This window comes from Melanotaenia boesemani, chromosome 15 (genome assembly GCF_017639745.1).
Source record: "Melanotaenia boesemani isolate fMelBoe1 chromosome 15, fMelBoe1.pri, whole genome shotgun sequence".
In the NCBI taxonomy this organism is placed as follows: domain Eukaryota; kingdom Metazoa; phylum Chordata; class Actinopteri; order Atheriniformes; family Melanotaeniidae; genus Melanotaenia; species Melanotaenia boesemani.
The window spans coordinates 11,221,646-11,248,819 of record NC_055696.1 but is presented as its reverse complement, the minus strand read 5'-3'; the positions used below and the strand labels follow the sequence as shown (position 1 = coordinate 11,248,819).

The 27,174-nt window shown below is 37.7% G+C and overlaps 3 protein-coding genes across 3 annotated transcripts; 2 read left to right on the top strand and 1 right to left on the bottom strand.

The window, feature by feature from the left end:
• The first annotated feature begins 784 nt into the window (after positions 1 to 784).
• map3k7cl (map3k7 C-terminal like) lies at positions 785 to 11,528 on the top strand. The gene is made up of 5 exons (XM_042008630.1): positions 785 to 1,115; positions 2,595 to 2,676; positions 5,254 to 5,312; positions 6,182 to 6,297; positions 10,504 to 11,528. The coding sequence occupies exons 2-5, from the start codon at positions 2,601 to 2,603 to the stop codon at positions 10,682 to 10,684; spliced, it is 432 nt and encodes a 143-aa protein (XP_041864564.1). The 5' UTR covers positions 785 to 1,115; positions 2,595 to 2,600; the 3' UTR covers positions 10,685 to 11,528.
• Positions 11,529 to 12,112: 584 nt separating this feature from the next.
• Positions 12,113 to 16,297, top strand: LOC121654008 (transcription regulator protein BACH1-like). The gene is made up of 5 exons (XM_042007834.1): positions 12,113 to 12,280; positions 12,398 to 12,646; positions 13,172 to 14,650; positions 15,603 to 15,809; positions 15,898 to 16,297. The coding sequence occupies exons 2-5, from the start codon at positions 12,398 to 12,400 to the stop codon at positions 16,231 to 16,233; spliced, it is 2,271 nt and encodes a 756-aa protein (XP_041863768.1). The 5' UTR covers positions 12,113 to 12,280; the 3' UTR covers positions 16,234 to 16,297.
• Positions 16,298 to 20,294: 3,997 nt separating this feature from the next.
• rab38b (RAB38b, member of RAS oncogene family) lies at positions 20,295 to 26,635 on the bottom strand. Its single transcript, XM_042007835.1, has 3 exons — positions 26,377 to 26,635; positions 24,697 to 24,974; positions 20,295 to 20,830 (listed from the first exon to the last, which is right to left on the bottom strand). The coding sequence occupies exons 1-3, from the start codon at positions 26,603 to 26,605 to the stop codon at positions 20,681 to 20,683; spliced, it is 657 nt and encodes a 218-aa protein (XP_041863769.1). The 5' UTR covers positions 26,606 to 26,635; the 3' UTR covers positions 20,295 to 20,680.
• Between the last annotated feature and the right edge of the window lie 539 nt (positions 26,636 to 27,174).

Here is a 27,174-nt window from a genome sequence, read left to right as displayed (position 1 = left end):
AGTTGTTTGAAATATATGCCTCTTTTTTCTGCAGTGATTTATTCTAAATAAGTTGGGGATCTTTTAGATGCTAAAGGATTTAAAGAGCTCTTTAGATCTTGGCACAATGCTACCACGCGAAGAGAAAACCAGGGAACAGATGTCGGCGGTTTAAATAAGACTGCTTCCACCTGTCACTTTGTAAATGGACTATAATCATTGTTACCTAATCTGGAACCCCTTATTCTAATTTTATGGATTTTAACGTAGGATAGAAAGATAAGAAGTACTCTCCACAAGGCTGCTTACTTTTTCCCATGTCCATGATGGACAGCTCAGGGCAGTCAGTCCACCAGTCACATAAAACAGTGTTCACACATTACTCCATGCAACTGAGTAAATAAGAAATATGTCCATAGTGTGGTTTTATTTCTAAGTGGCCCATGCACTGACCTGCAGATCTGCTGCTGGCATTTCCGTTAAACAAATAACCTGCCACTACGCTACAGTATTAAATGCGTTGTGGGTTGTTCACGTTAGAGTCAAGAGAGGTGATTTCTTCCACAAGGACAAACATGAGATGCTCATTCTGAGCAACTGCCTCATTGCACAGCTATTGCAAAGCCAATGACCATCCCAGCGGCATGACCGCGTCACTCAAAACAGTGCTGAAGCTACGGGCATTTTTGCGAGCTAAAGTCATGTCATCTGAGACATTTAATTGGACCCGGGCCGCCACAGGGGACAGCGGACGGCATTCCCTCCACCGCCCGCCTGCGCCCTGTGTTTTACTCTCCTCCGCGTGGCTGCAGTCTGTGGATAACATGTGCGCCCACACGCAAAGTTGAGCTGCTGGGGTCTGTGCTGGCACCGTTGAGCGGGACGTCTTTATTCTAGAGAACGTGTATTTCACTGTATGCAAGAGAATAAAAGTTTAAAGATAAAAGCCCAACTCGGCTCTTGAAGAGAGTTGTACCGTCTTTGCTGGGATTGTGCAGGAGCGCAAAGGCTTCCACACGACTGTGCTTCCTCTGGAGAGACGTCAACTGTGGTCCAATAGGAAACCGAAATCACTCAGCACTGAGGACGTACTGTACTGTATCCGAAATTTCTGACTTGAGTTCGTGCTGCTTCAGGTAACAACGACCTGTTGGCACCAACCGCTTTATTTTCTTTTACCTCTTCAGCTCATGAAGGCGATAAATCAGACGTTACTCTCCATCATAGGTGTACTGTGCCTACAATATTTCATTTATTGTCATATTTTGATTAATCACATTACCTTAGCTGTCATTGCATCTAAATATAACCTTGTCTATTCCAACTGAGATGAGAGAATTTAACAGAAGTGCCCGTTTGGTGTAGAAGGTCGTTATGTGACACAGAGTTGACCAGGGTTAAAGCAGGCAAATGCCCTGATATAAAAAGCTTGTACATTCACTTAAAGGGAGCATGCAAAATCTAGCCCCCAGAGCCAGTATGTCAAGACTCTAATTATTAGATCCCACTGCAACTCTTTAATATAGGCCTATGATGAAACTGACGGCTGTGTGTAGCCTCAATGTGTGTACATCTTATAAATACACACTCTGTTTTATCACATGCCTTTTTATACCGTCTGCAGGCTTTCATTCCAAGCTAACACAACACCTGCTGAGTTCAATGTTTAGCTTAGATAGATAGATAGATAGATAGATAGATAGATAGATAGATAGATAGATAGATAGATAGATAGATAGATAGATAGATAGATAGATAGATAGTCATAAGGGAGGAAAGGGAAAGAAAAAAGGTAAAGAAATAGAAAACATCAACTAAATAAAAAGCTGTATAGGAAAACATGACAGCAAGCTGATATTTTATGTAAAATATTTTTTGATGTTTTAGTTTTTGTCTTTCTTGTTGTTGTTGTTGTTGTTGCTGTTGTTGTATATGTTATTTTTAAAAAATTGTATTAAATCTTAGGAAAGCAAAAACTTGGTATGTTAAAAAATCAGGGAACAACTTAAACATTTGCTCTGAAATTGCATACCCCTTAGGAAGAGCTTATATCTCTGCAAGCACATGAAGTATATATGAACACTTTTGGATTCATAGTTAAGGAAACACTTGTGACATTTGTTAAGATGTGTAAATGTTAGTGGTGAAAAATAAATTAAGGTGGTACATAGCTCAAATTTCTTAAAAAAAATGTTGGGCTTTACTAAAAAAAAAAAAAAAACAGACACTTTTCAGATTAACACAAATATCCTTTTGGAATGATGCGACTGTAGCTTTACACCTCTATCAGATCATAAATGATATCATCTCTGCAATGGCTAACTCTAATAAAGCGAAACAGAACAAAATTAGAGGGATTTTAGTTCAGACAGTTTGGGAAAAGTCTCTAGTCTAGATGTTTCCAAGAGTTTTGGCACATTTTGGCACCATCTGTTCTCAAAGGGGGCCTCAGGTTATAGGAGTCATGCCAATTAATTAATAGGAAGTAAAAAAAAACAAAAAAACAAAAATAAAACAATATATATATATATAAAAATTCCAAATCCATTGCTTATCTTTCTGAGCTCCTTTGCATTGTGCTAACAGCTCTTTTTCATCCCTGTGGCCTCATGAAGGAATAAATGATCACCTCAACCAGAAGAGTGTCTCCTGATAAATCTGAAGTCAGAATCGCCTTCAGCCTCGATGACACATCAGGTAAATGCACACATACAGAACATACTGTGTGCATACACACACATATAAAACCATACATTTTCACACACTAATCCTTTGTTCCAGGATCTCAAAATGATGGTAACAACTTATTTTGAGTTTATTCCCGCCTATTACTCAACTGATCAGTTAACACCAGATGAAGCGTACTCTCAGTGCACTTCCAGTATGTGTGGAACATGTGTATGACATTCTTCCAACCAAAACAGACCAGGCACAATCTGGCCTCAACAACACCCCCCGCCTTCACACACCCGTTCACTTTAACTGTGGTCATTCTTCTACACTGTAACTGAGACAGGTGCTCTCACTATTTCTGTATGACCACAGCATATTGAAAACAACTGCGTGCATATGTGCAGCTGGCAAAATGCAATGTATAAGCCAACTCAAACTGCTTTTAATCATCAATGAAAACATGTTTCAGTTGTCTTAATTGTTCACTAACTAACACAAACGTCCTCAAATATCCATCATAATGGGTTAGGTGCTGTCTGTCAGGACTCTTTACAGCAGTGGGGTCAGGCACTGGGACAGCAGCTGCAGCTTTGCAATGGCAGAGTCAGGTTTCTCCTCTAATACTAACAGTGTCACTGTTCAGCTTTTAGAACACTGGCCTATATTTATAAGCTGTTAACACTTCCAGTGGTATACCACCCCATCTCTGATCGCCCCTTGTCTTTCTCTTAGACAGTAACATGAGGGGCTTTTTGAACTTCGTCTCTAAATCTCAGTTTTTTTTTATTTCACCAATAACTTCACCTGCAATTATTACAATAGTCTGCAAAGTGCCAGCTCAACTTTTAAAAAAAGAAAAAGTGTAGTTTTAATTTTAGTCATCGCTCCAAAGCTGCTTTGGCACAATCTGATCCCCACCTCCGAAATCAAATCTGGATATTCCCTCGATGATCCTCTCGTTGTCTCTTTGAACTCATGTCTCTCAGCATGGGAGTCGAGAGCTGTGCTCCTTCTGGGATTATCCGTCATGACTTCATGCCTGGCATAGTTATAACCCCACACTGTGTCAATCCTAAGTATGAGACCTGTGTTTATTCCACATTATAATTGGCCCCATGGCTAAAGGCTGGTCCACTAATACTCCTGCTTTTAGAAGATTGCATCATCCCAGGATTCTCCACATGTTCTACAACTCCAGAGGGCACATTACCAGCAAGGCAGAGGCGGGTGCAGACAACCTGTCTGTTTGTCTGCTTGTCTGTTTGTCTGTCTGTCTGAGTCCCTCTCTGTTTTTACATCTGGCTTGGGTGTGTTTTCCCTTTCTTTGTCTGCCACATACTTGTCCCTCTGTGTTTGTATCATACGTGTCTTTCAACCTGGTAGCTCATTACTGCTGTCCAGTTCTATAGATAAGCTATATGTCAGGATGCATTGTGTTGCCATATTGTGGTGTTACAGAAGTTGCCTCTAATGTGTTTCATTTTGGGCTATTGTATGAGACAGGAAAAAGTATCAAAGTAACTGGAGAACAAATCCACTGGTTGTAATCAGGTGCATGCAGCAAAACATAGTTTCATAATACTTTTAAAAAAGCAGGAATGCTTACCAGTTGTACTTGCTATTACTTTGTTATGGTATTAAAATTAAATAGCATCAAGTTTAATCTTATAATCAATCACATTTGGATGTTTTTAATACGAAAGAGAAACCTTCAGGATTTTATAAAATACTTTAGGTTGCCCATAAATTCTAGTTAAAAAGATCAGCTTTAGCTTGTTTGTATTGATACTTTTATTTCTTTAATGCACATAGCTAAGAATTGCAAGACTTTTTTGTCACCTCATTCCCCAACTCATCACTTTCTAGTGCTTGGTCAATCGTCATATGTGTCGGTTTTGGAAGAACCAGGAATTCCTGTATTATCAGTTTAAAGACACACAAGGAAGTAGCACCTTTTGAAAAATTTGTAGCACACCAGCCAATAGCTAACATCAACAGAAACATGCTTTCTCACAGTGCTTGCTTGGATATGAGTAACACATAATGCTTAAAGATGTTGGAGGGAAGGAGAAGGATGAGGCATCTGACAACCAAAGGACTCATGTCTGAGTTTAATCTTTCTGCTGCCCTTCAGATTATACTTTTTTCTACCCTTCATTGTAGTCATTTGTTACACATTTAAAAGGATATGGTTGAGGGTATTATGACATCATAGTACGGTATTCAAATGCATGAGAAAATAGATGTCATGGAAAGCTTTTCACAAGTTTCCTGTTTCTGTTACAGTAGCCGCTTGAAAACCCTGCACACTGAAATATGTTACTTCTTCTTCTTAAGCCACTCCTTGTGTTTGACTGCATGTTTCCATAGTAATAGATTACAGCAGAAATACTTTCTCTTGCTTTTGATTTTGTTTTTTTTTTGGGAGGGTAGTTTTTGTTTTTTGTTTTTTTACTTTTTTGTTTGTTTGTTTACATTCTTGCCATATAGAAAAATATACTGTTCAGTAATAATTTTTACATGATTTATTGTGATTCTTTGTCCCTTAACAGATTTGGTTATTTAAACAATTAAAGTAAATAATGTGCTTTGTTTTTATAGATGTAAAAGATGTGGAGAACCTTTCACAGACCTTCCCGGATCTTGAACAACGTTTACAGGTACACAATACCGCTGTAACACACCAAATTGAACACAATGAATACATAACTTAGAAGAATAGAAGAAAGCAGAGACCACTGAAATTATAAATTTACTGTATCTTCATGAGAATTTGAGGCTCTGATTTGCAGATTTCTTGTCATAAAAAGGCAGTCGATCTCTTTTCCTGTAGAAATATAGTTCATCAGTGATTAACTAATAAGAAATGATAAATAAATAAACTCCTTTAGAAAAATAAAAAGACAGCATAAGCTAATTAATTAAAGTAATAAAATTTGTGTTTTATGGCCTATTGTATATGGTGAATCCTAAGGGGGAGAAAAGGGTCCTTAGCTCATAAATCTCTATTTTCATTTAATGCTCTTAGTCAGTTATTAAGGTTGCCACTAAATTCTTGAATGACCACCATGATCGCATAACCTAAAATTCAGTTTATAACAGTTTAGAGAGCACAGATAACTACATTCCAAATCAGAAATAGACAGTAGCTTCGTCAATGTCAGTGAATATCTTGCTGATCCCAAGCAAAAATTAGTCGATTAGTTGGAATAGAAATTTGTTTTGCAGTTATTTTGGGGACTGACTGAATTTATTTATTATTTGTTTGTGTTTGGACTTGTACAGCAAAGCAGATATTTGAATTTTAATGTGGCATTCTGTAAATCCTGAGTGATCAGAAACTAATCAGTATTTGTCAACATGACAAACGTCCAGAACTGCAAATGCAAAAACTTATTTCAAAGCTCTTTCTAAAATATTTTTAAAGAAAAATAACTAATCCAGATGTGTGTTTACTTTAGATCATGCTGGCTTGCTCATTACTTTAAAATAGTTTTATGTTTTATACATTTGTCTCTGATTCTTGCAGCCAGTGCCACCTTGTGTCTCGCTAAGAGAGAGTGTTCAGGTGTACAAGGAACACTGCAGGATGGCAAGAGAGTTCCACCAGGTCAAACATGAGATCGCTGTGCTTGAGGACCGCAAGTAAGGCCCCAAAGAAATTATTAGTACCTCATAAAACTTGCTGTTGCTTTACATCTGACTCCAAAAGACAAGGTTGCATCCATGGGGGGATCGTGATTCAATAATAAAAGGGTGTTAAGTCTGGCTGAGATTCTGACTTTTACTGGGCCATTGCAACATCTTCATTCATGATTATCTTGCATGACCCAATACACCTCAGCTCTATTCAGTGTGTTTACATAGCAACATTTCATAACAAGTCATATCATGACTCTTAAAAGAGAAAGTTCAAGCAAGTCCAATCAGATACAGTACAATTCCATCCACTTCACTGTGGTGTATCATTTATGTCAATGCAACTCATTATAATCCAGATCAGCCAAGTTCATTAATTATATTCATATAATGTCATTTCATCCAGTTTGGCTCAAGCTTTAGCTGTCAGACAGATGACCTTACTTGTGACTCTAAAATACTTTAGCTTCCTGCGCTGTAAAACCAGCACAAATCATCAGCCTTCCACCATCGTGCCTGACAGTTGGTATGAAGTGTTTGTGCTGATATGCTCTGTTTGGTTTTTGAGAAACCTAAAGATGTGCTTTATGAATGAACATTTCCACTTTGGTTTCATCTGTCCAGTTGAGAAATTCCAGGAACCTTGTGGTTTGTTTAGATGCAACTTTGCTAATCAAAGCTGTACCACCATGTTCTAGAAAGATGTTTTCTTCTCTCAGCAAAGCAAAGAAGCAATGCTTGTAAGCTTTAACATTTCATATACTAACTTAGACCTGTAGAGTCTGAGTTGCTTATTTATTTTATTTTATTTATTTATTGGAAAGCATATAATAATAATAATAATAATGATAATAGTTGTAGCTCTTGGGTTTCTCTGATCATTACACCGTCTGGCCTTGGGATGAACTGTATGAGGCATTCACTCCCAAGAAGAGCAGCGGCCTGAAAATGACCACATAACTCTTCCCAGATTGATGAGCAGCATTAGTTGATTCTCAAAGATTATTGCTTATGTCTCTCCTCCTTGTTGTTGTGTTAACACACCTAAATGCTCCACACCAAAAGACTGCCATAACTTCTGCTTTTACACGGGTGGTCATTGCTGCTAATGATCAGTAAAGTGCATTTGATTTGCTGCATCTGGTTACTTACTTCCCTTTTTGAATCTTTGTGCATGTGTGTAAATTCTACAAATTGTATTCTATTCTACTATTCTACAGTAGAATAGAATAGGTTCAGCAAAGTGGAAACTTAACCTAGGGTTAAAGGCCCTATATAAGTGTATGGACCTTTCACCAGATTATGTTGGTGTCTTATGCACGATTTAACAAAACAAAACCAAGGAAAATTGGGGTAAAAATATGAGAATAGGACTAACACAAAGATGAATAAAACATATGATTCATTAGACCTAAACAGGGATTGTAAGTGTAACTCCTTTAAGGACAACTTTGTTAAAATTACAAACACATGTCTGACTTCAAGGCATATTGGATCATAGCCCACTAGATGGCATATGTTAAAAAAACTGCCTAGATCACTCTGCAGATGATCTACAGAGAGCATTTCTCTTAAAATGACATTTTAGTATGTGAATTTGTAGTATTTTCTAATAATTCTAATTACTTATATCAGACAAATTCAAGCATGTGTGAATCATAAAATGATAAGCACATCTTTCAAAGCTGCTTTCTTCTCTTGGTTAATTTGCTTAAATATTAATAATTTCTGAAAAATATGGAATGTTTCCTGGTGTTAATACTGTATTAATTGTGATACATGTCAGTTTAAACTGAATGGGACTTATTATAAGCTTTAGTATACACATGCACCGTGTATGCTTTTACATATACAGCAGTGTATGATACCCAGACACTGTCCCTTCTGTCCTTCGCAGCTGTGGATAGTCTTAGCAGTAGGATTTTCAAGGCTCTTGCTGTTACCACACACGCACACACACACACACACACACACACAAAATCTACACCACTTCATGGTTCCTAAATAGAGAACAGCAGGCGGACTCTGTTGGGAAGAGTGTGGCCTTGAGTCTAGATAAGAGCATGATGAGTCAGACAGCTACACACTCCTGGTTGGCCTTACCATGACACCCGCACAAACACACACAAAACTGCATTTACAGTAAACTGAAACTAAATTCAAAATTTTAAAGCAATAAAAGAAATGCTATGCAAGATTTAACTGATTTGTAAACTTTTCATACAGTAACAAAAGCAAAAAAAAGAGAATGTTGTCTCATCTTCTGCTTTTGTTCGCCACCATTGACGGGCATGTGTCACACTACACTGTGTAAGTTTAGTTACTTCCCATATTTAAGACACAGAGTAAAGTTTTGCAAAGATGACTGCAGGAATAATACTTTGACACAGCCATGGGGGATTTTCGTTGTAAAACAAGAACACACAGGATTATTCAGTTTTTACTAAATTTTATGTCACCTAGATAACATTGGTCAAGCACTGTACGTTTTTTTCTTCTTCTTCTATGTGTAAACCTATAAGAAAAAATAGCTAAGATATCACATAGAGATAGTGTCATTAACAAAACAAACAGATTTTGTTTTCTCTCTGGTGCTTTGGGTTTAACTGGTTGTACACTTGTCAGCATATTAAATATGTTTTTTTATTTATCTTACAAATATTTTTTATCATTGTACACCCCAGCAGTAAGTAAAAATGACTGTTTAATGATGCCAAAAGAAGTTTTTTGAAGAAAGAAAGAGCACTGTACAATTTAAATGAGAATTTTCTAAACCTTTACATGCATCTAAATAGAATTTACATATGTCAACATGTATATAAAAGGTAAAAAAAAAAAAAAAAGTAAACAGGTTATATTTCAACTTCTATATTTCAGACAAAATCATAAATAAGAATCTTAGTGGTTACAAAATCAAAATTTTATATACGTATATGCACTGCAGTACTACATGATGTAATGACCAAGACATTTTTTTCCTTTGTTTCTCTTTTTTTTAACTTTTCTGTGCATCAGTATAATTAAAAACATGTGACTTTTCTGGTTTGTTTTTTTGGTGCCACTTTCTTGTGGCTGTGTGAATTAGGGACTTTCTTGTGGGCTCTTGTGTACTTTGATTTGGCATTTACCAGCTGTAATGCCACACAGTACACATACATATACAAGTGTGTATGCTTAAAATGGCTTTCGAAGTCCAAAGTCTGGCTGCAGAACTATACACAAGCACTAAAAAGGCTACAAATAATAAACAAAAACAAAGCATTTTCTAAAGGCTTTCACAAATTTTTTAGAAAATTAGTTGCCAGACAGTGTTTTTGTTCGGTAGGCAGAGAATTATAAGTAGGTGTAATGTTGGTTCTGATTTCAAAATCTGGCTGGTAGGGCATATATCAAGTAAATCAGTCTGAGACCTATTGTGGTGTGAGGCCATTTAAGGGATTAGATTTATCTGTTCTTGATGTTTTGCCTGGTAAAAAAAAACTAAAGGTTAAATAGTTGGAAGAGTTGGAAGATTTTAAAATCAATATGAACTCTAACAGAAAGACAGTGAAGGGAAGCAAGCAGTGCTGTTATTTAGTAGCAGCAGTATTATAGACCAACTGAACACAGCCCTAACTGCTACCTGAGGATAGTGCTTCCCAAAAATCAATCAAATCTACTTGTTCTTCCAAATCAGCAGTGAGCGATTAACTCTGGAATTAAGTTAATTAAGTTTTAAGAGAAACTAAGGTTAAAATAAAACACAAAAGTAGTCTATTTTACTTTAAATTCACCAAAGATGTTTGAATTATATATATATATTAGAGTATCTATGCCGAAGTCGGATCATGAGAATGTTGTATTGTTTTATTTTTACTCTTGGGAGTTTAGCTTTGGGACTCAGTGGCAACTATGATCACCATTTTCCCCACCTCAGTTCTTCCTCTGAGTTTGTATAGTTTGCTGGTTGTTTTGGTTTCCTCCCATCTTCTAGACACAAAACAATCAACACTGTAAATTGCTCGTCTGTACGAATATGAGCAGTCGTCTGTAAATCCTCCTCCCTCATATGGGAGCGATGAGCATTTCCCTGCCTCTAACTTTTGTGTCCAGGAACATTTTTCAGCTTTTCAATGCAGCAGACACTAACATATCTAAAAAAAAAAAACAACAACAACAAAAAAAAGATCTGCGTTTATCTATCTAAAATCTTTACTTTACTCATTCATACAGGCGTAAGTTACTGGCAGAGCTGGTGGAGGATGAAAAGGTTGCCATGGAGATTGCTTGTCTAGAAGAAGAGTTTCGATGTCTAACAGAGGAGAACTGCACCTTGCTGACTGTCCACAACGAGCGCACTCAGCAGCTGGAGAGGCTCTGCCTTGCCAATCAAACAAGGCAAGACTCCTTTTGACCTCCGACCTCAGAGACCACCAGACTTCCACCTGACACCAGGCCAGCGACCAGAAACAAAGGCTCAGCTCATGCTTGTTCTTTACAGTCTATGAATCTGCTAATTACACTGAGAGGAGCTGTGTTCATGTCTGAGTCATTTGCTTGAATCACAGATGTACTCTTATTGTCAGTGTGAAGATTTTATTGTGATTCTACCAAGTGATAACACAATGCTTCTTTTCTGGGTGCTGTTTTGTATTTATATGCTCTTATAGAACCTTCCTGGTCAATGTTGCAACACCGAACAGTAAATTATCACATAATGGCAGTTGCTGTGAATGTTACCAGATGGTCTTATATCTGTCTCAGGTCTTGTGGAAATGCTAATCTTTCACCTGAGGGATCCAAAGGTGGTGCAATGTGGTCCAAATCTTATACTTTAATGAGTGTTTAACGTCTTTTCCCTCTCCCAGCACACACATGAGTGCTTAATCTCATTGGGAAATTATAAGAAATTATGAGGAAGAGAAGAAAATGAAAGAAAGAAAGAAAGAAAGAAAGAAAGAAAGAAAGAAAGAAAGAAAGAAAGAAAGAAAGAAAGAAAGAAAGAAAGAAAGAAAGAAAGAAAGAAAGAAAAGCTTTATTTCACAGTATTTGCTGTGATACATTGAGAGTTGTATATTTTATTTTCCATTGGTCGTGTACATGGTGTAGTGTGTAGTTGCAGAGGGGGAAGTATGCAAGATAAACTGTTGCTTATTGTCCTTGTCTGATAATAAAAGACATTTTATTTTAACACCAACTCCAGTTCCTTAGTTTCATTTCTCTAAGCCAGTTATGCTGTGTTTGTTGTGTCCACACTGCTGGTGTTACAAAGAAAAAGGAAGTAGATAGTGGTTGGTTTTTGTTTTTTTCTCAGTGACGATATTTGTTCATTCTGGAATTATGAAACCATCACCTGATTGGCCAATTTGACTCTACTGGCTTTCCTCTTCTTCCAAATCATGTGACAACAGCAACTGTGCTCTGTAGTGATAATTGTATCATTCTCTGTTGTTGCTACCTCACAGCCTGGTTGCCCCTGATTTTCTTTGTGTGTGAGTGAATGTGTGTGTGTGTGTGTGTGTGTGTGTGGGGGGGGGGGGGGGGGGGGGGGGGGGGGTATACTTATATTATAAAGACAGAAGCAACAGCCTATATCTATGCAAATATCTATGTACTGTTGTAAACAGGATTTTCTGGTTATAGTCTGTTGGTTTACCAGACAAATCCAAGGGTGGGATTGGAAGGAACAGAAAAACTGCTTGCTCATCCTTTATCAGCAGGAGCACATGAGTCAGCGCTGCTCTGTTACACCCAGAGTTGTTGCAAAACACACACACACACACACACACACACACACAAACACACACTCCCTCCATGCCTCCCTCCCTCTCACATACTCACACAGGCCATATGACTGAGTCAAGCTCAGTTTTTAGTTTGTAGCTGAGTTGAGATAAGGTTTTCTGAGAAACACAGTCTGGTTGGACGGCATTCCATTTAGCAATACCCATGTGTGCAAGGCAGCTGGGACTGTTTTAACACCATAAGAGATTGAAGTCTGCTTTGTAAGGTAGGCACGTTTTCAATTGTTACATGAAAATATAAACTATATTTGTGATAGAGGGGAATTGGCAAACTTTTGTCTTATGTGTGTATGTCTGTGTCTGTGTGTTTTGTCTACATACAGATGTCCCAGATGGCTATGTCTACCCAGCGGTCTTCTGTGTTTACGTTTGAGTCTACGGTGCATTCCTCCCATGTGCTGCGCTGCCTGAACGAACAGCGCTGCCTGGACTCATTGTGTGATGTTACAGTGGTGGTGGAGAGTCAGAGTTTCAGAGCCCACTGCTCGGTGCTTGCTTCCTGTAGTGAGTACTTCGCTCAAAGGATCTCTTCCCTCAGCCAACAAGGAGGGGTTATCACTCTGCCACAAGAGGTGAGATGTCACCTCATGCTGCCATACAGAAAGAAAGTGCTTACGTACAAACTCCACTGCCTCACAGCTGAAAGTGAAGTGAGAAAAGTGACTGAAAGGTTTATTTCCTCAGCAATGGTTCTTATTGCATAGGTTGGGGAATTCTGTTTATTTATTACCCAGCCTGAATCAATAAGCATAAAAATATCAGCTGTCACCACAGACAACAGACATCCAAAGAGCATTATTGAATGAAAACTATCTAAAACTCATTGGATACAGAGACCTAACATCTAAAGTTTTTATTTGGGGTTATTATTATTAGCATTGTCAAATTTAGTTTGTTTTTCTTTTTTTATAGAAACAACAACAAATCTGAACTCTAAATGAACCAAATTCTTAAATAATATATGTCCATGTGTGAATACATGATTATCTGAAGGAAATAAAGTCAGAACGGTTGGTCAGTCCTGTCAACTTCTGCAATATCTATGAACATATTGGAGGACAGAAGTCCTCATGTGTCTCATTTCTCGTCTTTTACAGGTGACAGTTGCTGGATTTGAGCCCTTGCTGAAGTTTGCCTACACATCCAAACTCCACTTTGGAAAAAACAATGTCTTAGATATACAAAATTCCGCCTCTGTTCTTGGTTTCAGAGACCTAGATGAGGCATGTTTTGATTTCCTCCTCCCAAAGTTCTTTTCAAGTAACAGCAGTTGTCCCCCTTTTATGAGAAAATCCTGTTGTAAAAAAAAATGCAAGGGGCAATTATCAAAGGAAACCTGTGGCACAGAATCTGAAAGTGTGTTGTTGGATTACAAAGAAGTAAAACCAGTTACTGACTCATCATCTCAGCAGGAAGTGACTTGGGACTGTAACAAATCAGTGAACAGCAAAATGGGAATTCAGAACTCCACAGACACTGTTGCACCTGTGGCTGAAGAGATGAATGATCTTTTCATGCAGTGTCCAAAATATCGCAAGTTCCAGCTAGCTTGTGGGAAGGACGCGTGTGTCCCTCAGAAAAGCCTGACTAGTCAAGTAACACCAGGGATCAGGGATGACTGCATTCATCCCTGCTTGCCATGCTCAAGCAACACTGAAACGCTGTTTGACTTTCCTAAAAATTCAACCTCCAAAACAGACAAAGGAAGTAAAGGAGCAACTGAAGAGCCACGGGAAACTGAAATACATGAAATGAAAACAGAAAATTGTGGAAATGCATGGGGCGTTAACATGGCTAACAAGGACACATTTGAAAGAGAAGGAAAATGGCATGATGAGGTAATGGAGAGCAACATTATTAAGCTGGAGGAAACGATGGCGAACACCTCTGGAATTGGATCTTCAGAAGTAAACATTACCAAGACAGGTCATCTGAGGTCACCAGAGTTAATACTGCATCACTGCCCTCCAAAAGCCTCAGACAAGGACTCTGCAATCACTAGGTCACTGGGGCATGAGATGTTTGACAATGACAGTAACAAAAAGAAGGAAGCAAGGGAGACTGATGAACTAGAGCCAGGCTCCACTCATCAAAACACTCAGGTAGAAGCTGGGAGAAAAGGGTTAGATAATGCCTGTGTAGAAGGAGGAAAAGGAGGACAAACAGGCAACATGGAAAGAATGGCCATTGTAACAGAAAAGACCAGAATAAGAAGTAGCATGGAGAATGAAGTTTCTGAACACCTCCCCAGTCAGCTTGGGTCAGATAAAAGCACGTCTCAGATAAACTTCCAGAACCCAGAAGCAGGATGTTCCACCGATACTGGGGGCAGATGGACCCAGAACCCGTCTTCAGAGTGGCCGAAGCTAAATAACAGCCTCAGCTCCACAAGAAGTACATGTCCCTTTCTCCAGGATCTGGAACAAATAAAATGTCAATGGAAGCCAACAGGGATATCTGAGTGCGAGGGTGCATCTCCATCGGAAGTTTCCTCTGTGAACTCAGGGGAAGATGGGGACTCAGACACAGAAACAGAGGGAGACAGTGAGTCCTCCACAAGAGAGAGAGCCCGGCAGGTAAGCAGATAAACTGTGAAGCAAGTTAGCTGATAATCTGCAGCTCTGCTCTGTTCTTCTGCACGTCTGCTTCCTGAATCAGAAATCCATGTTGGTCTGAAAAAAAGGCTGTGTTTGTGATCTTACATGTAGTTGCTTCACTTATATCTCTTTTAGATAAGACTTAAAGTACTTTTTATCATACACAATTTGATGTCTGAACTCATGCAGAGTAGGTTAGCTATAAGTTAATTATTCACCCAAGCAGAGACATTATGTGTGTGTTTGAGCATGTTTATATATCCTTCTCATTGGTTCAGAGTCCACTTTAGCTAAAACTCCCAGGTCAGCCTGCTGATTGGGTAATGACAATAGGTCAAACCATAGGTTTCAGGAATCACTCGTGTTCCTGTACACAGTATTTGGATTAGATTGCACGTACAAAGGGTAAGTGTGCAGATAAAGTTGAGGGTATTTTATTTCTTTTATTGGCCCCAGATTAAACACTACAAGATTCATACAGCTCCTGCAAACTGGTGAGTGTATATCTCCTGTCGCACATTTGCAGCAGCAGATTTCAGCGGGTTAATAATTACCAGCTTAGTGAAACTATAACTCTGTGAACGCCATCCATTTTTGCATGGCTTGCATTTCTATTTGTACATTTAAACAACCTCCATATCGATTGGATTTCACTCATTAAACTGTGTCTTGGAATCACTTTAAACTACATTAAGTTATAGAAATACATGTTGAGTATTTCTCTCACTGGTCAGACAAGAAATCAAACTTTTCTCTACAAGCTTGCTTCTCTAAATCACGTGTGTGAGTCCTAAACTTGCAATGAACAGTTTGTTGTACAAACAGTTACAACGCCAAGTAATTGAGGGTGCTCCTTTATTTATGCAGATCTTCTCATGCTGTCATGTTATCTTTGTGTATAACCTTTTATTTCTTGTTGGGGTTTCCTCAGGTGCAGTTACCATTCCCTGTAGACTGGATAGTGAATCTGAGCCGAAATGACTTTCAGCAGCTGCTGAAGCAACACGTCTTTACCCGAGAACAACTGGATATTGTTCATGACATGAGGCGACGCAGCAAAAACCGCCTCGCAGCTCAGCGTTGCCGCAAAAGAAAACTAGACTGCATATATAATTTGCAGTGTGAAATCAACAAGCTGGTAAAAAAATTCTCTATTGAAATTAGAACACTTTTCATTAGATGGCTTCTCTCTTTCAGTCACGCTAATCAGATTGTTTATTTTACAGAAGACAGAGAGGGAAAAACTGATCATGGAAAAGAGCCAGCTGAGCCAGCTGAAGGTGAAAACATGTCACAGCGTCACAGTTCTATGCCAGAGGGTCTGTAATGAAGCAAATCTGCAACCAGAGCAGCTGCAGGTGTTAACCAAATACATCTCCTCAGACTGCCCTTTGTCCTCTTTTTTTCCTCAAAGTGACACATTTTTATCACAGCATGGATTGCCACTCCAGCCACATGCATCTTTCACAGCATGCTCTGGTAGTCTTGATACGTATGAGACATCCGAGGAGGACGCATCTGGCTCCAGCAGGGACACCCTCACAGGACAACATTTTCTTTAGATACACATCCAGCACATATAACTGTTCCTTAAGGTTATGATGTCAGATAAACTATTAAACTGTATTGTACCCTGCATCATTCAGTGTACAAGGACATCACCATGTACTTTGGCCTGAGTATAGGCTGCTGTACAAAGTATTAAGAGCTTTTGAGTTCTTTCAAAACATGTAAATATATTTCCACTGAAGTGATGCACCTTTTCAATTCAAAGCAAATAGTGAAAGACAAATATATCTGGCTTTGCAGATTGTCTATTACAGATTTTTTCTTACTGAAAGAACAGTCGGGATGCATGCTGAGACATCAACAACTTTATAAATTATAGAGAAAGGTCATTTTTATATTTGTAACATACCTCCAGATGACTACAAATTCATCCTTATTTACATAAACTTCAGGACTTTTGTAAAACATCATATGTAGTTTGGTCTAGTATGGTTCCTTAGGATGTGCCCTCTCACATAGGGTACAACTCACCACAGCATTTTGTACCAAAGACCACATAGCTCAACAAAAATACTTGACATAGTGTACCATGTTTACCTTTCTGATGTTCTTTCTAACATTTATTTGTCATTGTGGCCTCCTTGCGTCAGCTGACCACAGTGACACGGCTGTCAAGTAGCACAGACGTCTCAGAGCTTTGACTCACTAAAAACAGACCTCACAAATCCATTTTAACTCAAATGTATCACAATGTTGGCAAACTTTTGATGTGTCAGCAAATTTTAGGAGAAAACCTGCCTCACTTCTGAAAATCCATTTTATTTTTCTGTCCTGCTTTGTAGCAGACCCTGCACTAGATGAAAATATTGTTTGTTGCCTATAATACAATTACCTTAACCATTGTTTTCTAAATCACTGCCAGGGATCAAATGAACAATGTATTCATAACTCATCAACCTGATTTACATTTATATTTTGCATCTTCTGTCAACATGATAATTGCTTCTTCTAGCTTCATGCATTCCAATTATTGTATTATTTTCTGCAAGTTTTAGGTTGTCTCTTGCTTTTATTTAACTTTGTTGGTTGCAAATATTTTATACAGAGAATGAGACTAGACAAAAAATGTCTTGCAACCTCTCCTGTGATTCTCTGATCTACTTTTCTTGTCATTCAAGTAAAAAATTATTCATAATTCATAATTAGTATCCCTATGCAGATTATTATTAAATGATGTAGAAATTTAAATGAATCATGTTGTGAATACAAACCAGCTATACTTTGATTTTATGAGGAAAACCCCAATAAATCACATTGTATTTTTTTATGATTGTGGATTTTAAGGATGTTAATATGTTAAGGTTAACGGAAAAAAAACAATGCTTTTCGCTCCATGGAAAGCGACTTCAGACTTTATACTCAGTCTGAATCATGTATAACTCTGGTGCTTACTGCCCTCTAGTGGCTCAAGTGCATACCAGTAGCCCTCCTACAGGTTTCTTTTTAATGATCCAAAATGATCTCACCTGATGACTCTGGTGAGATGAAGCATCTCACCTTATGACTTATCCTTCCTTTGGACAGATGTATTAATGATTTAATCCTACTCATCTTTTATGCATCTCCTTCTTGAATCTTGGTTAAAAAACTAGACAGAATTTTGCCAGCTAAAATAATGCTGGTCATTTCCAAAGGCTTTTCATATGTTTATTATTATGACAGAGTGGAAATAAGAACAAAGTGCTCAAAGGTCAAACAACTATTGCCCTAATAGACTGTGTGGGAATTGAGGATCTTTTCTTCCCACGGGCTTAAAGGTAAAAAATTTACTGCGATGGGGATGGTCTTTTTCCTGAGAAAGCATGTGATGAAGTTTAAAACAGTATCATTGTCAAGGTGCTGCTGCCCAAAAAAATATATTCCTTTGCATTTTTATTTCTGTAGAAAGTTTATGTTGTGCCACAATGTTCTGCCACAGAAACCCAGTAATGATTGTATTCAAGAATTGCCATGTAGCCTACTTTAAATGACTACAGTGACTGCAGTGTGTTTAATTTGACAGCAGGTGGCTCTATACAAATCATTCCTGACACTATAAAAAAGGGTTAAATGTCTTGGGAAAGTCACCATACCAAATCACATTATGTTATCATCTGAAGACTCTGTTGGCAACCATGTGATTAAGCTGGTTAAATGCAGTCTGATCTAACAGAGAGATGTCACTTGTATTCTGCTGGAATTCTTTTTTTTCCAAAGGCAGTTGAGGTCACTAATGTGTCTGTCTTTACCTACAAGATTTCTTGATGAGCTGTTAATACTCCTTTGTATCTCCTTTTTTCTTACACCACTGTCTGCCCCTTTTATTTTTCCTCCCTCATTCTTTTTTTGTGAGCATTTTCTTGAGATGGTTTTAGATTAGCATCAGGTCAATATGAAACCCATGAACAGTCCTAGTTTGGTTCTATTTTTCCATACATTTATTATCCACAGATCTCAGATACATAGGGTGCCGGGCTAGTAGTAATGTCATAACAGGAGCTAAAAGCAAATGACCAAATCTACTCCCTCATGCAGAGAATGATCTGCAGTCATACGTCCAACTAATGAGAACCTGAGAGTCCTGGATCAGCCTGAATAGACACACACAAACAGACATATTTCCCATCTAAACTAATTAACTTAGAAGTTGATCCGCTGATGCCTAAAGTGATTTGTGAAACTTTGCTTAAGTTAAAACAGTTTGTTCCAGGTTAAATGTTAAATAACATGAACCTGCTCCAGTCTTAGAGTTTATAAAAATATGTGTTCCAAAAGCAGCAACACCAGGATAAGTGTGAAATCTTTTCATTTATTTGAGTATTGCACAATAAATAACAAACAAGTACAAACCTGAAGCGGTGTAATCAGCTGTAGATGGTCAGTTAGGTTTCTCTACAGGAGCATGTAATAAAATAATTACTCACAAAGCACTATTCTGTGCTCTTATGTGTCTAAGACATCTATAGTGTGACTTTTTGCTGATCTCACATGATGAGTCACACACCTTCAGAGTGAAACTGCTCTGTGGAGAAGACATTGTTTAAATCTATCAAGCATCCATGTGCATGCTGTTAATTAATTACAAGTGTATTACAAATACAATGGCAATGTTGTATTTGCTTGTAAACACTGTGCAAACTTGAGAAAACAATATATGTCAGCAGATAATTATTTTACATTTACATAAATAGCATGATACCACATCATCACTTAATTGCTTCCAGATTTGGGCATGCAGCTGATCTGGAGTTAATATGAGGTCAGAACTCTTCATAGTAAGAATAAATACATCTGCTTTGTGCAGAGGATTCAGCTAACAACAAAACAGAAAAGTAGGTATTCCAAAAAGAGGAAACCACCTTCAGATACACATCGTATGTGAGAGAAAAAGTGGAGAAAGAAGTCTAAATGTGCATATGTTTCATGGTGTGTATATGTGAGCAAAGTACAGTGAGAAATAGCATTAAACAGAGACATACACAGCATCACAGCATACTCATAAAAAAGGCTTCTGCTACCATGGATACAGAGGTTTTGATAAATGAACTTGCAAGTGTCCTGATTATGACTAAAAATATCACATGAATATACATATTAATCTAATTTGGAAAACATTTTTTAAATCACTTTAGTAAAATGCTGTTACCAACCAACCCCCACCCACAAACAATTATGTCTAATAAGTCAGTCAAACCCAAACTGCCCCAGTAGACCTACCAGCTGCTCATATCTCCAAGGTGTTTGTGTGTCTGGGTGTGTAGCCTAATCTCTGCTTGGCTACAACCAAGCTGTTGCTAGAAATATAAATGTGTTGTCACTTCAGCTAAAAAATTAAATAAGGCTTACACAACAGTCAGTTGAAGGGGGATTTTAAGCAATTTCACAAAGTACATTCACCACATTACACTCATAAAAGCACACAGTAAATAACTTAAAACCACTAAAAACTGTTTTACAAAGTAGCACAGCCTTCACTGAAAGTGGCCTGCAGTTCTTTCTTTGGCTTGTGCAGAATGACATTTAAGAAAGCCTGCTTATCACCAGCTGCACTCTTTTCAATGGTTTTAGTGGCTGAGAAAGCACAGTAATACATGCAAACATACTTAAAATTGTAGAAAATAATGAGGATGCATGTTCATCAACATGTCTTTTATCTTTCAAAGACTTCAAATAGCACAGACAGCAGTGTTACTTGCCAAAAAGAAGCTTAGGTATCACAAGATAACTTCCTATTAAAAACTGTTATTTGAAATAAATGTGCAACTTCTGAGTCAATGTAAGCTGTTGTTTACTCTATAAAAAGAAATAAACAGAATTTTTTCAACTCAACTGGTATGTACCTAAGAAGCCCCATTGCACCACCCTGAATGCTGTTTCCGTTTCCTTAGCTGGCTGTGTGGTGTTTATCCCTCTTAGTCCTGCTGTGCATCCATTCTTTCTGCTTCCACCATCTTCCTTTCATTATTTGAAGCAGCCCGAGCAGCTCATCTGCCTGTTGGAGTCGATCTGTGGTGAAATGGTGTCTGGTACCACTGACTTTAGGATGTCATTCTCTGTGGCCATGATGTGTTTGACCAGGAAGTTTGCAGCTTCACTGATATTGAGATTGTCCTGAAGGAAAAAGTTGAACTACTGTCAGGTATGACATGTGACAAGGTTATTTAAACAGTTACCGGCAAATCACATAATAATCCAGCTTTATTACCCTGCACTTAAAACAAATGCTATGAATTAAAAGTAATATAGTACAGCATGTGAACATATAGCATACTCTTACCTTAATGAGAGGGACACCATGCGAGTCCATCTGTATATTAGCATCTTTACATTCAGCTCTGAGCCAGAAAATGTTGGAATGGTACCATAAATCTTACATTTTTTTTGACAACCAAAAATATTTCTTACACTGGCTTGCAAACTTCTTTTTATTGGTTAATATGCATCCATTTCTGCATTAAAAATAAAGAAAGGTTGGTAACAATTAAGGTGCTATTTTGTCTTTCTACACACATGTTTAAATAGCCCTACAGCACAGGACCATCACTGTCACATTTTTTTGTTTCAAAATTCCTCACAATTCTCCACAGATCCTCTGATGGGGACAGGTCAGGACCTTATGCCTCTTATGCCTCAACTATGCCTTTATAATCTCCATATAATATAGTTTAGTATTGTGCCATTGTAAAATGGCATAAACTTCTTTTGACAACCTGCCAATCTTGAAAGATATTGTTTCTCCTTAATGTTATTGTAGCCATCCCACAAGTGTAAATTACTTTTTCCAAAAGCATTTGCACAACCTCCTACCATTACAGAGCCTGATTTTTGGACTTGTGGCAGTCTGGGTGGTCTTGTTGTCTTTGGTCTAAAGAACACTGTCCCCCTCTTCCAAAAAAAAAGAAGAAATCAGCAATGGTGACTGGTCTGACCACAGTAGCTAAATCTGCTGTGTGGTGGTCAATCCTAGATGCTTCCAAGCCAAAGAAAGGTAGCAATGCTTTAAGGTTTTGCACAGTTAAGAGGCATTTGTGAATTTAACTCTGCATTGTTGTACTTAAAAATTTCTCACAACTTAAGCTTGTGTTCATGTCCTTTATGCACAGAAATTTCTCTAGATTCCTTAAATTGTTTAATGGCATGAATTCTAACCTTTCTTTAAGGGACAGTTTTTAAAGCACTCTAATTATTTATTTACTTACTGTATATTCTGACAAACTGGAGATCTATAGCCCATTTTTATTCCACAAAGACAATTTTCTTTTTTTAGTTCATATCTCTTTTGTATTATATCATGACTACAACCACCTCCTTAAAAATAAAATTGGTATTTTGCCCCTCAAATGCCCCTGGTCATAAATAAATAAATATATATATATATATAAATATATATATATATATATATATATATATATATATATATATATATATATATATATATAAATAAATACCAAAACCACAGGTACTGAAATATCTTAAACTAGAAATGTAATATTAACACTATCTGCATTTATTTACTTACTTGTTTGTTTTCTGTTTGTTTAACTGTATTTTATTTAATTGCACTTTCCAAACCCTCCCAACTTCTTCCTGATTTGGGGTTGTAAATGATATAAGCATCTTATTTCTAGCAGCTGCCAAGTGAGTACATCTCTCTAAAGCCTCTAGCAGAGCATGCTCATTGGCCAGTGGTGACCTTTGACCTCTCAGAATGTTGAGTACTGATGCCACATGAATGGCATTGCACCTACGCTGAGTCTCAACAGAGGATGTGTGATTAAAGACATCAGCAGCATTTAAATCTATGTTTATATACTTTACGGTGTTTCAGTTACTATATGCATAAAGATTAACCCAAGTTGTCACAATAAGTAAAGCAAAATGTTTGAAAGATAAAGAAAATGTGTTGTACAAAAAATATTTGATCAAAGGATTATGTTTCTTTAAATCAACAAAAGTGGCCACCATGTGATTAACCATTTGATTATTTAAAGTGAAAATGCATTCTCTGTTTCATTGTGGTTCTGTGATCACAATAAATGCCATTAGTTTGAACATTTGAAACAAGGAAAACCTTACTAAAATTCATTAAAAGGTATGTAGATTCCAAATGGAGATCACGTCACTTTGAATTTACTTAAAGACATAACTAAAATATTTGGATTTGAATATTTAAATGACTTTTCTTTTAAAGAGTTTCCTGTGATACAAAAGATTCTGAGCACCAAGCAGTTGAATCAACTTCCATGAGGATATGAAATTCCATTTGGCTCTGAGGGGATGTTTGTTAATGTCTCAAAGGACCTGAGTGGGACAAGATCTATGAGCAGGACGGCTACCCGCTCCAAAGACTGGCTGCCCCTGCAAGTTTAACAGACCAACCCTATGTCAGAGGAAAACGGTTGAAAACCAGCTCTTTTCATTTGTGGTCTTAGACGCTATGTTTCTATTGATCTCATTTACACTGGCTTCCTTTTAGAGGTTGGGGATTTGGTGAAGAGCATAAATCAAACAAGTATCAAGCAGATTATCAGAGTTTGCGTCTCAGCTGAAGTGGTGTGTTTTTTTATTTTGTTTTACACTGTCATTTTCACATTTACTTGAACTCATCGTGTGGTTAGAACATCTTAAAAACTTTGTTAGGGCTAGGAAAACATCATGGGTTGCATTTAAATAGGCCTTCTCAATGTACGGGTCTCCTGTATGGAATATTTTAGCTCAATGGGATGACAAGTCTCAACCCATCTGTAAACAACACCAGAGGTTGTTCAAGCTCAAAAGAAACATACCACAGAAATACAGAACTAAAAGTGAATTTTTCCCTGCAGAAGATTATTATTTCACAAATTACAAGACTGTGCTCAACACAGCAGACAACCAGTTACACTTACTGCCCATGAACTAGACTTGCACACAACTGACCACAAGACTTAAGTTACTGCTGGACCGCAACAAGGAAATGAACCACTAAACACTGAAAAAGGACAAGTGGTCTTCCATTTAACCCAAAGCAAGGCTACTGCAATCAGCAGTCTTTATATTTCTTTGTTAAATACATTAAATGGTATAAGCTAATAAGGACATTGAAACTACCTAGAAATTGTCCTTAGAGGTTGTCTGATATGATTGCATGTTGTTTACACTTCTTCAAAATAAGTAGTAGTATTGGATTTTATTAGAGTTTAGATTAGCGATTAGAGATGTGTGTTAAAGGTGTAATGAATTAATGGTAGTGGCTGAGACATACTGGCCTAAAATCGGTAACGGCTGATATTCACCTTGTTCGCTGTATTGATTTGGAATGTTATGATAGTGTTGCATAGAAAAATATGATTGTTTTGTACTTAAATTTCCTGGTTATACAAAAATGTTGTTGAGCCATGTAAACAGTGAATGTCACTGAGTTGGCACAGTTTTATAATGCATTGCAACATTGCTTCCCTTGCATTTAAAGGAAATAAATTACATAAATAATCAGTATTAATAATTGTTTAAATCATCATCTTTAACATTGGTCTAGCTATTAACCCAGAATATAACAACTGGTGCATCCCAGTTATCATCTATACTATAATAACTGGCAAACTGTGAAGTATTTCTTGATTAAAAGTAAAGTTAAGAAGGCTCTGGAACTTTTCATAATTGCTTCAGCCAAAATCTTATTAAGCTTCTTTGGTATGATTTTGCTGACCTGATCCATTTACTTTCACTCATGATAGACAAGGACTGGACTGTTCATCCAATTACCTGTTGAATGTTTTTTTTGGAAGTGCTGGTATTTTCCAAATACTTTTCAAGGATGACTTCCCAAATGGTTCTCTCAAACAAACTATTTGGTATGCACCCCATGGGGAAGTCAAAATTCTACCCTTGCATATAAAAACTTTTGGGACAAAAGAGTTTTACCATTGCAAATGCCTTGACATTGTCATTGTTACTGGTAAACAAGAATATGTTAAACATATTTAGGTGGATCTTACCTTAGCAGAGGTCTCAAACCACCCAACAAAGCCATGGTCCTTGCAGAACTGGTCCATTTTGATGCCGTTGTTGGTGAGTTCCCTGCCCTGGTCACACTTGTTAGCCAGCAGCACGGTTGCAATGCTCTGTCCATTTGCTAGCATTACTTTAGAATCCAGGTCCTCTTTCCACTTAATAACGGCCTCGAAGGTTGTGGGCCGTGTGACATCGAACACAATGAAAGCTCCCATTGCTTCACGGTAATACACTCGTGTCATGTTCCCAAAACGTTCCTGGCCTGAAAGAGCAAACACAAACATAGAGCCTCATTCATTAAAATTACTACATATGCAGGCATGAGTCTGATGAGAGATTTTCATTGTTTTACTGCATTTTTGTGGCAAAACAGCTAATGCAGCTGGCATTAGGACTGTTAGCTGTGCCAGCACTTCCATGAAACAGCACATTCCCATGGTATTACTGTCACTTGCCAGATGCTCAATACAACTGCTTGTTGCAGCTCGTTATCAGTAAATTTAAATTAAACCTGCAGTTTACAGATAGACTAATCTATAGTCATGTGAAGATTCAAATATTCACTTCTTTATGCAAGCATAAATGTTGATTTCTTCATGTAGGAAATGCAAAATTAATTAGCTGTCAACATGACATTCCCTCAGGATGTCTATTCAGCTGTGTAATGTGTGTACTTGCTGGTCCTGAGCTTAGCATGTAGGTGTTCATCCAGCTTGCTAAGCATTGCAACTGTAGTAAAGCTAAAAAGTTGAGCAATATTAATGAATAAATGAGGCAACTTTCAGCTTCACTAGATTGACATGTTGTGGACTGTTACAGCTTCCTCCTTTCAATGACACACTGTCATTCTTTATTCAGATGGTGAAATCTACAGCTTTACACAACATATAATATTTATTAAACAAATTCTAACATGAGAATATCTTACTTCACTTTTCCTATTTATAATTTTCATCTGGTTTAACTCCAACCAGGTAGACAGTTGTGACCCGTAATCCAATTTTACAGTTCAAAATGAACCGCTTGAAGCATGTGCCTGCATAAGTTAGTGTGTGTGACTGAGCAAGGATGTTTTGTGTTTTTTTATAGTCTACAATGACACTGGTGTGACTGGCCTTTAAATCTACCTCACATGAGTCTAATCACATGATGTAACATCATACCTTAAATGAATGACTGAGTAACAGTGTGCTGGTCTTCTCTACACAATTTATTCATCTGTGTGTGTGTGTGTGTGTGTGTGTGTGTGTGTGTGTGTGTGTGTGTGTGTGTGTGTGTGTGTGTGTGTGTGAGAGAGAGAGAGAGAGAGAGAGAGAGAGAATACTGTCTGTCAGCAGCTCAAGTGACAGTGCATATTTACTTTGTTTCATAGTTTTACAAGAGTCATGCCTCACTGTCAGTTTGAAGTCTTATCTACTCAAACTATCAACGTTTCAGGAACTAAGACATCATTGCTACACATTCAGGTTTTTAGTTTAAAATGATCCTTTGCACATTTTAACATGAAAACATACTTTCAATATGAACCATAAAAGTGTGAAATTCTGATAAATCGGACTCATCCGTGAGCTTTATTGAACTCTGCAGATGGTGAAAGTCCTGCTGTCACTACACACTGTACCAAGAAAATAACATGAACATATTCAATTACTTTACTGTCCCACCTGCAATATCCCAAAGCTGAAGACGGACAGTTTCGGAGTCCCAGTTCAACACTTTCAAGGCGAAGTCCACTCCGATCGTAGCCCTGTAATTAGTGGAGAAGGTCTGATGGACATAGCGCCTGATGATGGAGGTCTTTCCGACTCCCAGGTCTCCGATGACCAGTACCTTGTACAGATGCTCCTTCCGGAGAGTCTGCATACCGTTGGAGTGTGATGGGTGATTGGTCATTCCTCCTATTGGATTTCAGAGGCAGCTTCTAGTAACTTTGGTTCGGTATGAGCGCGTTGTGAGTCTACGGTCCCTTGAGTCTCCCTCTGCGCATGGGTTTTGAGAACCGCCCTCGCTGTCGGGAGTGTGAGATTTCCCAGGGGCCGTCTTGGAAACTTGTGACCTCGGCTAGCCACACGCGGAGACGTGCACTGCGCACGGGTCGGTGATGGCGCGCTTTATGGTTTTTGATCTTATCTTTTATGCTCATTTTTATCTTCCATGCTATCAATGTATAAATTCACAAAATATATATAAAAAAGGTAAACCCTTTTAATCAAATTTTAAGTATTCCTTATTCTATGCACAACTGGCCGCTCACTAATGGTCGGAAGTTCACCTCCTTACAAATCATGATTATTTTTAACTTCTTGTATTTAAAGGCCGAAGTTCTAAACTTTTGTTTGCAAAAAGAAAAACGTCATTTCTTACATTCATTGCATTAGAGTTAAATCTGCAATTTCATTATTAAAATGATCAAAACTGGACATTTTCTGCTTTTCAAATAACGGGTCAATGGAGTGATTTCA

Bases quoted from the DNA above. Each gene is read 5' to 3' on its own strand.
- map3k7cl (XM_042008630.1), top strand. From the start codon at position 2,601: ATGATCACCTCAACCAGAAGAGTGTCTCCTGATAAATCTGAAGTCAGA. The intron at 2,677-5,253 runs GTAAATGCACAC...TTGTTTTTATAG, and splicing joins CAGCCTCGATGACACATCAG to ATGTAAAAGATGTGGAGAAC. The intron at 6,298-10,503 runs GTAAGGCCCCAA...TCATTCATACAG, and splicing joins GCTGTGCTTGAGGACCGCAA to GCGTAAGTTACTGGCAGAGC.
- LOC121654008 (XM_042007834.1), top strand. From the start codon at position 12,398: ATGTCCCAGATGGCTATGTCTACCCAGCGGTCTTCTGTGTTTACGTTT. The intron at 12,647-13,171 runs GTGAGATGTCAC...CGTCTTTTACAG, and splicing joins TTATCACTCTGCCACAAGAG to GTGACAGTTGCTGGATTTGA. The intron at 14,651-15,602 runs GTAAGCAGATAA...GGGTTTCCTCAG, and splicing joins CAAGAGAGAGAGCCCGGCAG to GTGCAGTTACCATTCCCTGT.
- rab38b (XM_042007835.1), bottom strand. From the start codon at position 26,605: ATGACCAATCACCCATCACACTCCAACGGTATGCAGACTCTCCGGAAG. The intron at 24,975-26,376 runs GTGGGACAGTAA...TTGCTCTTTCAG, and splicing joins TCAGCTTTGGGATATTGCAG to GCCAGGAACGTTTTGGGAAC. The intron at 20,831-24,696 runs GTAAGATCCACC...TTTTTCCTTCAG, and splicing joins GGTTTGAGACCTCTGCTAAG to GACAATCTCAATATCAGTGA.